The sequence below is a fragment of the Falco biarmicus genome, chromosome 17 (assembly GCF_023638135.1).
Source record: "Falco biarmicus isolate bFalBia1 chromosome 17, bFalBia1.pri, whole genome shotgun sequence".
NCBI lineage: Eukaryota > Metazoa > Chordata > Aves > Falconiformes > Falconidae > Falco > Falco biarmicus.
The window spans coordinates 5,333,406-5,351,491 of NC_079304.1; the positions used below are offsets into that span (position 1 = coordinate 5,333,406).

The 18,086-nt window shown below is 47.5% G+C and overlaps 1 protein-coding gene across 3 annotated transcripts; it reads right to left on the reverse strand.

The window, feature by feature from the left end:
* Nucleotides 1-516: 516 nt before the first annotated feature.
* On the reverse strand, nt 517-16,415 carry HOXB3 (homeobox B3). 3 transcript variants are annotated; one of them, XM_056362443.1, is made up of 4 exons: nt 15,703-16,415; nt 10,091-10,153; nt 3,937-4,490; nt 517-2,891 (listed from the first exon to the last, which is right to left on the reverse strand). In XM_056362443.1, exons 3-4 carry the CDS (start codon nt 4,370-4,372, stop codon nt 2,125-2,127), a joined length of 1,203 nt encoding a protein of 400 aa, XP_056218418.1. In that variant the 5' UTR covers nt 4,373-4,490; nt 10,091-10,153; nt 15,703-16,415; the 3' UTR covers nt 517-2,124. The 3 variants fall into 3 exon arrangements, with proteins under 3 accessions (XP_056218418.1, XP_056218416.1, XP_056218419.1); XM_056362441.1 differs by lacking the exon at nt 15,703-16,415 and having other exon boundaries at nt 10,091-12,996; XM_056362444.1 differs by lacking the exon at nt 15,703-16,415 and having other exon boundaries at nt 517-2,888; nt 10,091-12,995.
* Nucleotides 16,416-18,086: the final 1,671 nt, after the last annotated feature.

Here is an 18,086-nt window from a genome sequence, read left to right on the forward strand (position 1 = left end):
GCAGAGGGGTTCGTGTGTTTGTGTGCATGTGTGTGCACATGCATGTCTGTACATGTGTGCACGTGTGTGCATGTGCGTGTATTTTGATAATAATTCATTATAACAAGAAATTTAATTTCTCTTTACTTCTAAGGTCCCCACAATGGAAACTCCGGGCCTTTTTTCTTTTTCTTTTCTTTTCTTTTTTTTTTTTTCCCTGTGATTAATCTTTTTCCTTTGTTTTCATTTGCGGCCCAATGGCAGCCCGGCCCCGGCGCCACGTGACCCCCCTTTGTGACCGCGGGCGCGGGCCGGGCCGCGCAGGGACTGCGCAGGGGCCGCGCAGGGACCGCGCAGGGGCCGGCCCAGCCACTCGTGTCTCCAGCCCGCGGGGTTCCACCCCAGAAGGGGGGGCAGGAGTGAATCCCGCCATCTGGACTCCACGGCGTTTCCAGTGGCCCCTTTCCTGCCTTCTCATCTCTATTTTTCCATACATGTCCTTCATTTTTTCCTTTAAATCCGATGGATAGGACAAGATAAAATTGATAACAGAAAGTTTATTCAAGAATTGTTCAACAGACAACCCTTAAGCAAGGAAATAAAATAACTACTATAAGAACAAAGAAAGATCTCCAAAGAGGAGGGGTGAGGTGGGAGGGAGGGATTCGCTATAGTTCTCCTAATTCAGGACTATACAATTACAGTCTGGTTCTGCTCTCATGCCTCCAGTAGAACTAATTACATTATTCATAAGTACGAAGGTAACATAAAACTACTGGTCTTTCTAAATTACAATAACTAAAATAAGCTTGTTGTACAATGACAAGGAAACACAATGTCCTTTATAACAAGTAAATACTAAAAAAGTACAATTTGATTCTTTTTTCCTCATATAAATACATAATATTGGGGATAAATAATACAAAAAAAGGAAAATATTTTAAACTGGCTATAACCAATAAATATATATGAATGTTCACCAGAACACACACCCATTGAAGGACGTCTCGACTGTCTTGGACGAAAGCCCTTCAAAGTTGTTTTTATACCCATTATATGTAAACTCTAAGTGCAACAAAGATGTCCAGACAAGAAAGCATTAGCAAATACTAGAGATCCATTCACTTCTGCTTCGATTGGAGGACATTCCATTTGTTCAAATATACCCTGTTTTCACATAAGGTCAAGAGAAGAGGAGGAAAGAAGCATAGGACTTCTAAGTCTTAAGATTGCTTTTCTGTTAATGAACCCTAAGAAAAATACCCCCAAACCCCGCAAAAAAAGCTCCGGCGCTGTCGAGTGGAGACTTCATGTCATCAGAGGCAAAGGTGGGAAAATATTCAGACCTGTCAACTATTTCTTCCTCTCTTTGGACTGCTGTTATTGTTGATGGGGGCATTCAGGCATTTCAAAACCTTTTTTCCCAAACCTTTTGCAATTCTTAGACCTCTTGTATTCTAATTTTTAAAATTATTATTACTTTTGAGAGGGGAGGCAGGGATCGGAGGGGAAGAGTGTGAATCCCACGTGTTGGCAGGTATGTATATTTGCAGTTTATGTGGGGACTGGCGTGAAGTAACTCAGCGAAAAAGGGTGCCCTTCCTTGGAAGGCTGGAAAGGAAAGCGAAGGTTCCTCTTGAGAAGGAGTTGGAGAGGGGGGTAGTTTTCTTGCGAATCTCTTTTGATTGCATATGTATACACCTGTGCATGTTTACGTAGACACAGAGACACCAACTGTAAAGACTTGGCTGGCTGACTATTCTCCTTTCCAGTGTCTGAGAACTATCAGTGATGGACTGTACTTAGTTTGGAAATTAAGGATGTCGCTGCTTAAAATCTGCTAAATTCCCACAAAACTACCCCACACCCATTTCAGAAGCATTTGTGTTGAAACACAGGAGGTATATCTCTTTGGAGAGAGAGAGCTGCTTTTGGCAGTAAATACTGAAATGGTTGGAAATTGTGCTTAATAAACCCCAGAAATAATAATAGCAAGCACAACAACCTGGTAGAAATTGCCTTGTCAAAGAAAGAAAGAAAAGAGGTCAACACAAATGTTCCTGAAGCCGATCCTGCCCTCTTCCCCTCTCCCATGCCCCATGGCGGGATCCCATCTGCTTTGCCTGAGCCTGTCCCTGCTCCCTATCACAGGTGGGTCAGCTTGGGCGCCTCTTGGATTCTGCCCTGAGAAGAAGCGTGGTGCGTGGAAAGGTCTGTGTAGGTGGGGTGGGTCTCGCATGGTCCGTGGTGCTGGCTCGGGGGCATCTGTGGAGGCCCATTGTAGTCCATGTTGGCAGCCTGGTGATGCGGCAGGTGATTGAGGCCATAAAGGGACGGGCCAGAGGTGGGCATAGAATCCACATAGTTACCTCCAACATAGACAGGGCTTCCCTGCATACTGGGAGTCCCGTAGGCCACCCCATTCCCTTGTAAGACGTGGGGGTCGTACTCAGGGGCCGTGTTGGCGTATTTCTGTTGGGAGGGGCAGCCTTTGATGGGGTTTTGGTAGTTAGTTGACATGGCATAGGCATTTTGGTGGGGTTTATTGAAGGAAGGCGGTGAGGGGGCATCATAGTTACTGCTCATGGTGTGCAAGGCGTTCATAAATCCGGCGGAGGATTGCATGGGCTGGGGTGGGCTGCCAGTGGGGGAAGGCCCTCCAGAGGAAGACCCCATGCCTTTCGACTTCTGATCTTTCTTATACTTCATCCTCCTGTTCTGGAACCAGATCTTGATCTGCCTCTCGCTGAGGTTCAGCAGGTTGGCCATCTCCACGCGCCGGGGCCTGCACAGGTAGCGGTTGAAGTGGAATTCCTTCTCCAGCTCCACCAGCTGAGCACTGGTGTAGGCTGTGCGGGCTCTCTTGGAGGCCGAGGAGCCTGGAGGGCTTTTCTCGCCGCTGCAGGTTTCTGCTGGCCGCGAAATGAAATAAAAGATAATTACTTACATGTAGAAATTGAATGCATCGTTTCTTAATAAATCCTGGAACAGGCACAAGAGTTCGACCCCCCCTTTCTCTCACCCCTTTGCATTAGCCTGCACTCCATAATCATGTCATTTATTAAGAGTTCTGTTCTCCAAAGCTGCCCCTGGTTTATGAAAATTTGATCATGTCATGTAGAAAAGGATTCCAGGAGCATTTATTTAGGAGTCGATTATTTCCAACAGATAATGTTGAGAAAATAATATTTGGCAGGGGGGCAGTCACTGCAAAGTCAATTAATACCAACACAGGTCAGTGTTAGGAGGCATGAATGCACACACACACACATCTTGTATGTGTCTTGTATTTGTGTAGCACAAATATTTGCATGTACATTGTTAAACACCAAATCGCATTTGCCACCTTTTTGTGATATAAACATGTCTATAACAGATAAATTACATTAATGTAGTGAAGCGTGTGCCACAAAATTTATATGGTATATTTGTTAAAACAGTGATATTTCCATACTGGTTTTTTCTCTTGAGTGTGCTAGAGATGTGCGTGTACACATGCAAGAATATGCATGTGTTTATGCATATGCTCTCTATATGCAGACATAGACTCAGAGCACCACGTTTACTGCTATGTCTGGAGGCAGGGAGGTGAGGAAAGAACAAGCACTCTGCTTTAGCATCGCTAGGTTCAGCAGTGGGTGTACATTTTCATGTATCTGCACAGTCGGACATCGGCTGTGTACAACCACCTGGTTGTATTTCCCTGTGGTGCTTTGGATATATTTAAAATAAACCAAGTGTGCACAGCCAGTGCTGCAGGATGGGCCAAGGCTCGCTCAGCCTGGCTGGGGCATGCGGCTGGCAGGCTTGGGTTCGTGCCTGGCACCAGGATCCTCACTAGATCCTTGCTGGATCCTCTCCCGCTCTCCCCTCCCTCCAAACAAGACCACTCTGGCCGGTGGCTTCATTACCTTGCTGTTTAGGAAAGTGGAGGGTTACAAAAGCAGAGCAGTGTACCTGTGCTAGGGGAGCTGTTTTTCTGTTTGGAGTTTTGCCTTGATTCTTTCATCCAGGGGAAAATCTGCTTGGTGAGACTGGCGTTTGCACTGAGGTTGGCTTTGCTGGGGGCCGTTTTACTGCTCCCCGACTGGTTATTGCTGTTGCTACTGGTGCTGTTGGTGGCAGGGTTTGGGGGCGGCGAGACGGGGGGAGGCGGGTGGTGCTCCTGGGGCAAACTTGGACGCATGCAGCTCCCATTCAGGTCTTTACTTTTTGCGTGCGGGGTTGTGTTGCCAAGAGACTGGAGGGAGCAGGCGGACCTCTGGTAGTCGTTCTCCATGTGAGAGGCCGGCTGGAAGGACTGCTGGGGTCCCTCGTAGCCGAACCCATTGGCACTCCCATAGGAGTAACCCCCAAAGAGCGTGGAGCTGTCGTAGTACGTTGTCTTCTGCATCTCTGGGACTCCCCAAAATGATTTTTCCGGCTACCAGGGTCTTGACACCCCTATGGCAGAACATTGGCACCCCAAGGCCACGTGACAGGCCGTTTCCAGCTGTCTATTGGAAGCTGACCTGAAAGGTTAGGAGAAAACACACAATAATAGTACCCGGCCTATGAATCCATCTTGGGGCCTGAAAGGCCCATGACATGAATAGGGTCCCGCAGAACAGGGCAAACAGATGCTTTGAGCAGATTTTGTCCTGTGTGCAGCCCAAGGAGGCTCAACAAATATTACAGTGCAAAAGCATTGAGCTGATTTTGGGAGATAGTTTTCCTGGTTGGTTGCTGGTTTGCACCCTTTTTTTTCCCTTAGTGGGTAGTGCCCAGGATGTATAACTACACACATGCTCTATATGTACATGTGGTTTCATCTGTATACATCTATTTACTTCTAGATTTATCTATATAGGTATATACACACACCCATGCATATACATATACTCCCATATAAATGTGTGTGTATGCATGTAGATGTGTGTCATGTGCACATACACACATCCATGTCCAGACAGCACACACATTAATGTAAATATAAGAATACAGAGTGGGCAATTGCTAGCTACAAGCACGAAAGGAATGAAAGTCTCGCTTTCTTACCCCTGACCTATTCAAATCAGCCATTCACAGACGTAAACCCAGCAAGATGCTATACCATCAGAAATTAAAAGTCTTGTTAAGTTTATTGTACGGCCTCTGTCCGCTATATTTGTTTTTAAACTGGAAATAGCAAATGATCAATATGTTTTATCCAGGTAACAGTGTCTAGACACAGTTGGCTTAATTTGCTGTTTACACAGGGACTCACAATCTCTTTGGAATTCCGTGCAAATGTTTTAAGCAGATTTAAGTAGGGGCATGAATTCAAGAATGTGCTTCCTCTGGCCTGTTTGTTGGTCTCTCTCCCTCTGATAGTACAGGTTGTATTTAGAAAACATACCCCTGCACTGCCTGCACGGCTTTGTACTCATCGGTCCTGAATCTGGAACTACCATTGGCAAGATGTGATTCCAAAACCAGTTTAACTGCTGTTGTTTTTTTCCTTGGAAAACAAACACGTCACCAGGCCATTTGCTCTTAACTTTCTACCCCTTTCATTTTTGATTGTTCCTGCCTCCTTGATCCAAGCTCAAAAAGTCTAAAAATCCAGTCCAAAGCCTCAAATTACAAAATGAAACCTTCCTCTTTTCTTTCTCTCTCTGAGCTTTTTATTTTTCTTTCTCTCTTTTTTCCTTTTCTCAAATCATAAACTTTCTCTACCACAGAGTAGAAACACCCTGAGAAATATGAAAACTATCATGACCTGAAAATAATCTGATGTGTGAGGATCAATCAAGCAGCATACGTATTTTAAAAAGGCAGAGACTTCTCTCTGCAGCTCAGAGTTTGCAAAGAGCCACTGTGCATTTTGTTTTGAAATTGATATCCATTGCATATGTTGTATCTCTTGTATATTCAATTTTATCTAGGCTCTTTCATTCTCTAAAATAAAATAAAATAAACTCTGTGGAGATAAAGTCTAATGCGATATTTCTAAGTACCAGGCTTTAACAGAAGCCACAGCTCGACAATAAATAACATCCTTTTTTCCCTTCCCTGACTGCTGTGTTCTTATGTCATGTCATATGAAGCCTCTGTATACTCCTAACACAGCCTCAGACAACGTGTCCACGAAGGGACTGCTTCGCTTTTTTACACTGATTAAATCCTTTATGCATTCCCAAATCTGTATTGTATCTTCCACGGAGATGTATTATTGTCTACAGAGAGGATGATATCCTTGCTGGGAGTTACTCTCATTTGGTTTCCTTGCCATGATAAATATGTCTTATTAAAAAGTAGACTCCACTACCCGAGCTGAGAAGCTGTGAATTAATTAACAAACAGCAGCGCCTTTATTATGAATAGGTTTGCTGAAAATATCTACGAGGGCAGAGGTGGGAATTTCTCCAAGGCCTTCCTGTCTGGCATAGGTTTCTTTAAAAAAAAACAAACCAAAAACAAACCAAAAAACAAAAAAAAACAAAAAAAAAAACCAACAAAAAACCCAAACCAGAACCGAGTGGAGAGGCTGAGCTAAAGCAGCTAAAAATAACAGCGATGATTTTTTTTTTTAATGTCCATAAAATAAATTTACAATCCCCTTCGCCCAAAAGCTTGCTCGCTTGTGGCTTCCACAGAAGATTTGCTTTGTACCTCATCTCTCAGCGCCTCACAAATGCTGCTCATTTATCTTCGCCAAGGACGGCCACAATCCTAATTATTTACTCCAAGGAATTGCTTAAAAAAAAAAAAAATCTCAGGCAGAATAATAAATATTCGATTATCTCCTGTTCCAATTAAACCCGGGCAGGATCCGCGGTGGCTGTTTCATCATGCTGCAAGTTTCACTTTGCGAGCAGTAACATTTAACCACAAACTCTTTGCCTGCAACTTTTGAGTGCAAGGATTTAGGGAGATTTTGGAAAAAAGATATTAAAAAAATAAAAATCGGGGGAAGGTGCGAGAGGAAAAGGAGGATGCTGGGGGGGGAAAATCAGGCACTCGAAGGAAAAAGATAAAAGAAAGGTAAGGGAGAGGTATTCTGCTGTAAAGCCATCCCCTCCATGTTGGAAATCCTAAATTCACAACCTGACTGTGTTTATGAAGAAGAGCAGCGCCTTTCCCCTCCCCCCGCCCCCTCCGAAGGTATATTTCCCAGAGCCAGAGAAACCAGGCATAGCCCCGCTTTTAATTTAAATTATTATTAATAATAAATATTCTAAACATGCCCTTAACAATAGGTCGGCTGCTCAGAAAGCTCAAATCCCAGCGACTGCCTTGCGGTGGATATGCCTGCAAAATAGAGACACATTCCTAAAATTTCCCTTTTCCCTCCCCCACAACCGAGCTTCACCCCAACCAGAACTCCCCAGTTGTAAAGCAGGGGGGAAAAAAGGGCCCTGGATGAGGGCTGCAAAAGAGCCTCTGCGTGGAAGGAAGCTTAAAGCTTGTGAACTCTTCTTGAACCGAGATTGGAGTCATATGGTCATAAATCATTGGGACATATACTCCGCCATTCACAAAGTGATAGCCTATTTGAGTCCGGCTTACCTTAGTCTCTGACGAGCAAAGCACAGGCAGACATAATATATTTTCACATCCAGCATCCACGCAATCAATAAGCAAGGAATGACCCCCTTCCTTTAAAAACGTTAAAGGAACATACGAGAGAGAGGCAAAAAATCCAGCATATGCATGTATATATGTATAAAAAAAAAGCCAAAACAGAGGGGGAGGGGGCTCAGCCAATGGAGCTTTCGGTTACGGCAGCTCAAATTGTCTCTCTGTCTCCGTTTGGGAAGAGAAAAGGAGGAAAAAAAAAAAAATCAAGATGCTTTCCAGCTTCCAAGATGTGCAGAAAAGCTGAGGGCTTTGAATGGACAAACCCTGAGATTCTAGTTGCCCTATAGACTGGTACGCGCTGCTCACTGATAACAATGGCCTCTGCTTTACCACAGCAAAGGGGAAGAAGGGAAAGGAGAAGGGAAAAAAAAAAGAAAGAAAGAAAAGCTGAACACAACACACACACACACACCACCACCACCCCCTTTTAACTATGCAATGCTTGGCTGGGATTAAAATAATAACGAAAAGAATCCAGGCTACGGGAGGGGGGGGTGGGCGAGGGGGGGAATAAAGCAAAGGGGGTATTTAAAAATAAAGATTTGGTTTGGATTGCCGGGCAAAGCCAACGAGCCTCCCAAACAGCGTCACTAGTGAAAAATTATGCTAATTGCAGACGTGGTGGACAGAGGCCTAGGCAGAAAGATAGCAAAGCTTGCCTTTGATTCACGTGTTTAACAATTAGGTGTCAATTTATGCTAATAAACCGTTTCAACATAGTCATAGACTCCCCCCCTCCCCTCCGCGGCGGCGATCGCGGCTCTTTCAATAGCCGCTGCTCTTCCTCCCCCGGCCCTTGGGCTGCCTGTGGCTCCTCGCGGAGCCCCCTCCCCACATGAAACCCACTTTTCGGGGAAAGAGGGGGACACTGGGGCTTGGAAGCCTGCGGCCCCGGTGTTTGCAGGGGGGAGGAATCGCCTGTGTGGATGCAACTCCGCAGCCCCTCGTAACTTCGGCGTTAAGTTTGTGCGTCCCAATGTCTGGGGGTTCCGCTCGCCCCTCGGGGCGGGGGGCGGGGGGGGGCGTTCAAGGCGCAAATCACCCCGGGGGGAGACCAAGGCAGCGAGGTGTTGAACAATAAAGATTATTATTATTGCTATTATTAATAATGTCGTTATGGCTATGCAAGACGCTGCTGCTGTCGCCACGGGAGATTTATGCCTTTCCCCGCTCCCACACGGCTGCCGAAAGCAGAAACTGGCCAGGATGCGTTTTGGGAAAAGTCCGTGCGAGGAGGGGCTGGCGAGTGGGAGGAAGGCAGGGCAAGGAATTTAGGTGTCTGCACTTTTTTTTTTTTTTTTTTTAAGTGCTACTTTTGTTTCACATCGCAATTATCTTCTCTCCTTTAATTCTGGCGCTCACTCCTTTGGGTTAAGTGCTGACGGGGAGAATTAACGTTTAGCAAAGCAAGAAAAAGAGGAACCACAAAGGCTCTTTGGACTTCGCTGGGAAGGTATGACCCGTCGCGGGGGGTTGCATCGCTCCTTTTTTTGGGGTTTTTTTTGGGTTGGTTTTTTTTTTTTTTTGGTGTGTGTGCACCTTTAGGCTGATAACTCTGGAAAGAAAAGAAAGGTGTCTGAGTAAACATCGGACTCTTGAGAGGACTTACTCTGGGTTGGACAGCCAAGGTTTTCTAGGTGATGGATAAAGTCTTACCCCAAGGACTACGGTGTTTCCAGCTATTGTTCTGGCCGCAGCATTCAGATCCCAGATGTGAGAGTTTCGACCAGGGGACACCATTATTGCTATTTCCCCCCCCCCCCCCCCCCCCCCCCTTTCATCGACTTTTTATGAACTGCTCCAGCATAAATCTTCTGCTACAAGATAGCGCCTATTTTGGAGCCCCGGCGTTGAAAATCCAGGGAAGGAAAGAGGAAAAAACCAGCAGTGGACTATTCTTTTAAAGACTTCCCTGTAAGTCTTTAGATTTCTGAATATGGATATCCACTGGCTGACTTGGAGTACCTAGGAGATCAGAAGTACCTGGGATTCTGCAAATAACTCCTCTGAAGAGCAAAATTTTGTTTTAACCTTAACTGGCAGCCGAAAAAAACCTCAAACTGTTAAGAAGGTCGTTGCACGTTTATATGTTGAGCTCGTGTAAGTAGTTTTTTTTAGGCTCCCTGTGTATTGCCATCTCTCTTTTGGTTGCAACTTATTTTTCTTTAAAATGTAACTCCCTCGCACTCGTCACGAAATCAGCAGCAAATGTTGCAATCTGACTGGATTTCCCTTCAAAGGGAGTACAGGAAATATCTTCCATTTAAAACACTCCCTCAAAGTTACGGCCATAAATCACAAAGTTTAAAGACAAGCCAGTAGCAAAATGAAAATACTCAGCTGAAATCCAGGGCAGCCGCGCTTATTCTGGGGTTGGTGGAGGGGAGGGAAAAAAAGAAAAGTCACGTTGGGTGACTTTAGAGAAGGAATGGCTTCCAAGCCTGATGCAGAGGGAGGTACGGAGACACACACGGACAGGGGACCAGGTAGGATATTCAGGAAAACTCACCAGTTCTCGGATGTCTGGTCCAGCAAATACGAGGCAGCGGTGGACTTTGAGAAAGGAGAAGAACTGGGTGGGCAAAAAGGAGAAAACAAAAACAATAAAAAGTATGAAACTTCGGTCAGAAAAGGGTGGACAAGGGAATGCATCAGAGAGAAATCTTTGGGTGGAAATGGGGAGAAGACAGGCTCTAATGAACAAAAGCCCCAGCATTTCCTCGGAGACTATCCCCATCCAAGTAACCACCGCATTTCCACGGGCTGCACCGGGCTCCATCCATGGATAACCCAATATTCCATCGGAGGCTGTGGCCACCGGGTTTATTTCTGTAAACCTGATGCGATCCCACGTCTCCCCGGTGTTTCCTTCCACCGGTTTCTTTCCACCGGTGGAAAGCCCCCGGCGAGGGAAGCGCTACCCCGGTCTGGGCTTCGCGTTAGTGATGGGGACGGTTTGGCGTGAACGTGGGCGGTTTGTCCACGGCTGGTGGTGAACCCTGAATGTCCAACGTAAAATATATATATGTCGGGAAGGGTTTGCGTTAAATTCTGGTGGTAATTTCAGAGTTAAATGCCTTTAAGAGATTAAATACATGCAGTTAATTAGCTCTGTGTTCAACAACAGTATAACTGTAGGGAAAATAACGAGGCCGTTTTCCTGAAAGGCAGAAAAGCCTTAAGGATTCAGGATATAGCTTGTTCGTGTTTCTCCAGTGTGGTCGGAGGATCGCCACGAAGCGGGGGGAGGACGGAGATGCTTTATGGTATACGAGGACACCATTCACACAGCAGTGATTTGGTATCAGAATTAACGGTTTCGAGCCATAAACATTTTTAAAGCCACGCCAAGATTTATCACCGCAACTTTGGCACGAAGGACTCAGAAAGGGAGAAAGAAGGGGAGAGAGAAAAAGCAATCTCATTTAAAAATATTTTCGTTTTGGGAAACATTCAGTCGCTTTAATAATCCTGTTTCCGTTCTGTATGTTGATGTTATTAATCTCAAATAAAAATGTTCCCCTCACACCCCTACTCTGCTTGTGACAACATCCCCGAGTCCATAAATCACCGCGGATGCTTCGTGACCTTCTCTAGTCGGCGGCCTATAGCTGTATTTTTTATTAGTATTATTATTACATGCGCACACTTTAATACACAGCTTTGGCAATATTCCACTTACATCACAGCCTTCCCCGGTTGACTGGGGCTTTTCAGTTCCCTCTGTAGAGTACACACAGAGATTTGTAAAGCGAGAAGGGAAAAAAAAAAAAAGAAGAAGAAGAAGAAGAAGAAAGGCAAGCACCCTTTCTGCGCTGGGAAGGCAGTAAAGCCAAGCGGAGCCTCGGCAAGTTCCTCCCACGCCGCGCCGGGGAGGCCGGGGAGAAGTGGGCAGCCCGAGGGAGGTGGAGGAAAGAGGGAGAACCGCGTTTATTCGCAGTAGATGCAAGAGGGAGGAGGGGAAAAGAGAAACAAACAATCAAAAAGAAGCTGGCATAAATAACGGCCCCAGCAAGGAAGGCGAGGGGGGTGTTTGTTTTTCTTTGTTTTTAATTTATTCCCTCGCAGTACAGGCACAAGAGGGATAGAGCGAGGACCGTCGTCGTCGTCATCATCCCTCCCCCCCGCCCCGGTGTTCTTTGTTTTGATTTTGGAGGTTTTGCTTTATGTGGTTTGCATTAATTTCTTAGAGGTGGTGCCGGTCCAGCCCGGCCCCTGCTCGTCCCGCAGCCGTCGAGGGGCTCAGCCCCCGGACAGGGCGGGCAGCAGCGCAGCACCCACCGCCCCGTCCCGCGGGGCTGCTCACCGTCTTTTTTTTTGTCTAAAGGGAAGGGGTTTGGGTTTTCCTACTCCGCAAACAGGGAGCCCGAGGGAGGGGAGAGCTCCGAGGAGGAGGGGAGAGTTATGGAGGGTCCAGGACCTCCTGAAACCCCAAACAGAAGCCAGCCCGGATAAGAAATCAAAATGAAACTGAGTGACCAGTGGGTTTGCCTTGACAGATTAGACCTTTTTCTCCCACTGACCTTTGCTTAGAAGCGCAATAACTCACCAGGTTAATGATCAATCAGCGGAAGTGCTTTGGAATTGTCTCAAAAAAGGGGGAAAAAAACCCAAAACCCAAAACAAGAAACCCAAACTCAAAAGAAAAACAACAACCGGGCAGACACCCAACTCCCAGGCTCCTGCCGAGGATGGGTGCTGCTGGTCCCCGCAGCACCCCTCTCCCATGGGTCCGCCGTGGCCAAAAACTCCTCGCCCCAACGGGGGTTGGGGGGGAGGGGGCATGGGGGGTGAGAGGAGACGGCACTTTGTGATATCAGCGCGCTGCGAATAGCTATTTTGGGAGCAGCTCACCAGGGACGAGCTGGGAATCACCATCCCCACTTTTCTTCTCCCCCACCACCCCCCTCCCCCTTGTTTCCAAATGCCAAAATAATGGCTTGAATTATGCACTCACGTGACTGGGACACGTCAAGCTTTTTACACATTTTGTACAGAACTGGTAAATGACCGGCTGCCCCCTCCAGTCCCACTAATTCCCCCATCAGCAAATTCCCCAAACTTCCCTGGCAGCCGGGCAGGGATGCCCCTCGCTCCCTCCCGCCGCAGCTGAGGCTGCCCCGGCCTTTGGGGCGTTCTGGGCTGCTTTTGCCTTTTTTTTTTTTTTTCCCTTTCTTTTGCTTTTTCTTTTCCTTTTAATCTTTTAACCTGAAGGCGAAGGAGGCAAACAAATACTAAGGAAAGGCACGGCAACAGCCGCCGCTCCCAAAGCCTCAGCATCCAGACAAACGGCAAGGACGACGGAAACGGAGGGGGATATAACGGGGTTGGGGGACAGGAAAAACGGAGAGGGGCTTGTCTGCCTCCCCGGCGGCGGGGCAGCCCCCCCAGGCCCTGGGCACCGGCTCCTCGCCCCCCCCCCCCCCGGGGCTGCTCCCGGGCTCCCACCGCTGGCTCAGGCACCGGGGACGCGGCTCCTACGCTCACGTCCAGGCTCCCCGCGTCTCCCCTTCTGAGCCCCCACCCTCCTCCTCCTTAAAGAAAAAAAAAAAAAAAAAAAAAGACAGGGATAAAAAGAGGATTCAGATCTTTTCTCCCACTGCCCTTCCTTCGCCTCCCGGGTGGACCAGGCACCCACACTACCGCCGTGGCCGTTTCTGTGAGAAAAGGAAGGAATTCGGTTATTTTTTTGCAGTGATACTCGCCTGAATCCGGGACCCGGCTGGTGCTGGAGAACGAGCTGGGCATGGGGGAGAAGGGACCTGGGAGAAGAAACAAGTTCCATTTTACCTGCTTCCTTCTGATAATTCATAAAGACAAACAAATTTTGGAGGAGGAAGGCTCGGGAGAGGGAGAAAGAAGTGTCAAGGAATTGTAATTCTCTGCTTTGGGATGCTTACACTGAACATTTATTGCCTGTAGGGAACCGTGCGGCTGCCACCGCGTCCTGCATCCTCCCCGCGCAGCGCATCTCTGCCCCCACCCCGCACACCCCGGGCCACTGCCCGTCCCCAAAATCCTGTTACTGTACGGGTGCTCGGTCTGCCATCCTCATCACCATATCAAAGGGCTCCCATCCATCCCGGGCTCTTAGGTAATTTTTAATTAGGCTGGAAAGCTTTGGGAACGGCAATGTTTAACGCAACAGAGAACGCGTAGATGGAAGCGGAGGTTTTAAATCCTATTTCTATTTTTAACACGGATGCCAGCAAGGCGGTGCTGGCGCTGGCCGAGCCGGGACGCCCTTCGCTGCAACACGCGTGATTCTGACAGAAATACCCCATCCTTACGCCCACCAAAGCCCTGGGCAGAGGGGCTAACCCACCTAGGGGAATAACCTAAGAAACCCGCCTGTTCGGTGCTCACCCCCCCGAAAAAGCCTCATCTCCCCGTTCCTGGATTTACCCACCGCTGCGGTGCCACAAAGAGGAGCTGAGCTTTCAGATCCCCACCTCCACCCCAGGGATCAGATTCCCCACCATGGGGAAAAAAAAAAAAAAAAAAAGTCGTTTTTTTGGGAGGGTGGGAGAAACAAAAACTGGAAGGGTGGAAAAATACACACATCCTCCCACAAAAATCTCCTGTCCAAAAGAGCGGAAGTGGGAGCACCATGACCATATAGATCTATACGGTTAAATTTCAGAAAGTGTCCATTAATATCAATTTACTTCAATGAAAACTTTGGTTCTTCATGAAGTTGATGATTTATGATAAAATCAATTAAATTACGGCCACTTAGGGCCTGCGGTTTCTTCTCAGATTTCATTCGCCAACAGATCAAGCGCTTGGTAAAAAAATTCAAGTTTAGCTGGAGGCGAGTTAAGATAATTCTGAAGCTGGGGAAATTTAATGCAAAGCAATTTTCAGAAAAGAAAAGAAACAAAACAACCCAGGCGCCTGTGTATCCGAGCTCCAGTTCTCCACCAGTATACCAGTTCGCCTCGGGAAATATTAGACACTGAGTCAAAACTTTTCCAGTTTCACAATCTATGAGGACATTTTTAGAACTGGCAGCTTGTCCCGGGGACTGAGTTATTATGTCGCTCTAAAGGGAAAGGAACTACAGGAGAATAGAGAGCGCAAATATATTTATATATTTAGAAAAACTTTCCAGGTTTAATTCGATTTCTCGGAGGCTTTTTTCCTCCATGCAAACGATTTTCCTGTCTCGCTTTTAAAATACACATCGGGCGTTCACGGGGGGAGGGGGAGGGTGGAGGGGAGAAATTTTTTTTTAGCCAGAAATGAATAGCACAACTCCATAGAAAATAACGCATCTGATATTCCCACGCGAAATCTCGCCCTCCCCGCCGTTTCCCTTTCAATCCCAGAAACTGCATTTGAGCGAAATGACCCATTTTCGAGGACATCCCCCTCCTGCCCGCCCCCCACCCCAAACAAATCTTGAACCTTTTAAAAAGCCTGATATTTTCAGGCTCGGACCCCCCCAATAGCCACCACTTTTATGCCAAAAGTTTAAGAGTCTCAGTCTTACCCATTTCGGTTAAATGCACTGGCCGGCTAAAAGGAAAATCAGCTCAACTAACCAGATGTTCCTTAGTCACATCTGGCCACTACACCCAGACCTGGGGAGGGAAAACCCGCTATGGACATACCCAGAGCTTGGGAAATCTTTTTTTTTCTTTTTTTTTTTCTTTTTTTTTTTTAAGAAGCCCTTGTAATTAGGGTCTGCTTCAAGTAAACAAAAAACTTTGTAGGGTCATAAATCACCATCACATACATTCTTCAGTTTAACACCCCGCTTTTCCAATGGGCTTTTGTAGTTTCTTTTTCAAACAAGAGAGAGGTGCTAAACCTTTAACAAATGTGTCCCAGACAAACTTCGCGGGGAAACACGCACTTGGAAAGCAGCGGTTTGCGGCCGGTCCCGGTTATGGACTCTGCGAGATAATTTTTGCTCTTCTTCAGCTTCCCCCATCCTGCTCCCGAGGCATCAGTCTTAATCTGTTACCGGGAGAAAGCCAGCTATAGCTCACGGGGACCGGTGGAGAAGCCTGTCAAAGCTTTCGGAGCAATTAATTATATCTCACAGCGTTGGAGCTGAGAAGGTAGGAAAAGCAGAGCTGCATCATTCTTTTATTTATTTTTTTAACTTCTTACCTGCGATACTGTCCGACCCAGGACTTCAAGAAGAAGGAGCGAAGCCGGATCGGGGTGGTGCGAGTTCGCAACTGGAGCAGGCAAATTAAGGAGAAGAAACTACTTTATTGCACCCCGATGGATCTTGCTGACAGCTTTCCCGGACGGTTGGGATTAATTTTTTTTTCCCCCAAAGATGCTTTGATTTTTTTTGGACTCCCTTGATTCAAATGGAACTGACTTGAAGTGGAGAAAAATAGAAACTCTTCCAAAACAGCTTAAAGTATTGCAAGGATGCGGTCCCCTTTGCAGAGAGATACCCAGCGGAGGGGGATGAGATGGGAGGTGTCGGGAGGGGGGGCTGCGCACAAGTCCCCCTTTTTTTTAAAAAAAAAAAAGCCCCAAAAAAACTCCCCCACTCCCGACTCCTTGGTATCTATCTGGAAAGCTGTTTCTCTTTATAAAGACTTAAAATGTTGCAAGACGGTTATAATACTGAGTGACAAGGGGTGCTGGAGAGAAGAGAACCAAATGGATTCTGGTTTTTAGAGCCAGTAGGAATTGGCCAGCCTTCAATGTCAGGATTCAAAATTGATTCCATATGTCTCGTCCGGGGAAAGGGGAAAAAAACGAAGGAAAGAAGGAAAGAGAGAAAGAAAGGGGAGGAATAGAAGTTACGCAAAGCCCACCAGGTTCCTTACTTTCTTTCACCCCCCACCCTTCCCGGTAGCCCCGGATAAATACCCTGTCATTAAATCTCGCCCTTTTTCAGGGAATATTTTGGACCCTGGCGTTTGCAGCCCGGAGAGAGGTACCAGTAGCAGCAAGCCAGATCCTGGGGGTTATTTTTAGCCTCGGCTTTGCTGGAGCTGACCTCAGCGCTGGGAGAGGAAACATGGATCTGGATGCTGGTGAAAGGGCGAGACGTGCCATGAGCCCCAAAAACCGGGAGGGAAGCCTGGGGGGGAACCCTCCCGGCCGAAAACAAGCCTGGGGAACTTTCCCCACCGAAAAAAAAGCCCCCCCAACCCCCCCTTCCCCAGCTGGGCAGCGGTGAGCGGCCGGAGCCCGGGAGGCAGGTGATGGGCACGGGACAGCGCTGGTACCCGTGCCCCCAGGACGGTGGGAGAAGGGCTCGGGGGGGCGGCCGGGCCCCCTCCCCGTACCCACCAGCCCAGAAGCTGCGGATTGCCATTCCCCATGGATTTCAGCGGGACATGCTCGGAGAGAATTTGACCCGAAGTTTTTCAGGCTTCTCTCCTGACCTCTAGATACCGCTGCCAATAAAGTGCTGATACATTTCGCATTGAGTCGGACATCAAAAGGAGACGAAACAGCAACGAGTGGGGATTTCTCCTGGCGCCCTCCCCTCGTAGCTGCGCTTTAAAAAAAAATAAAGGAGTCAAATCTCCACCATCGCCTCTGATTTATAGCCTTCCTTTTCGACTGGGAGGGTTACGCACAGGGAAGTGTTGAAATGTGGTTGTTGTCCTTTATTTCTTTCGCCTCCCCCTTCTACTCTCCCTCCTCCCCACCAAAAGAAAAAAAAAAAAAGGAAAAAAAGAAAACTTCAAAGAAAACCGTCACCGTTTCCAAATTTTTGCCTGTTTAACTAAAAAGTGACCGAGCTCTTCCCTTTGTATTGTCTGCCTGTGACTCGTCTTGGTCTCCCTTTTTAAATATGAAAATGAAGCAGCAGCATTGACATCGAATGCGCCCCCCCGCCCCCCCCGGCCCCTCGGGCCTCGGCGAGGCGGATTTGGGGTGATGCCGGGTTTGCTCTGGCCTGAGCAGCCGGGGGTGATGCTGTGGGCCGGGCAGGGCAAAGCCTGCCTGAAGCCCCCTTCCAGGGGAAAATAATAAAAAAAAAGGGGGGGGGGGGGGGGGAACTGCTGCCACGTCCTGCCCGCCCTGCCGCTGCTCCGCTCCTCTCCGCGCCTCTCCTCGCCTCAGCCACAGGTCTCCGCGCTCCCCTCCTCATCGCTCCCCGTCTCCACGCCTTCCAGCTCTCGCCCTCCGCGATGCTTTGATCTTAAATAACTCTCTCCTACCGCCTGCAATAAATTATGAATTAAGGTGCTGTTGACTCGTATTTACAACGTTAATAGCTTCCTTTTTGGGAAAAGATAGGGAATGTCTGGCCGAGACGGGAAGGGAGGGAGATTTCTTTGGGGGTGAGATGTGATAAAAACGGATTCGCAGCGGTGATAGACCAGGAACTTCTGACGAGATGACAGGCAAGCAGAAAGGCTTATTGCACAGAAATTAATGTAATAACACTTGCTCGAGCTACTTGAAATTGCTTATTATCTCCTCTCGCCTCTTGAACGTTATTTCTGCCATTTGTAACTGTAAGGCACAATAGCTGGTTTCTCGAAAAACTCGGTTTCAACGAGTTAATAAAG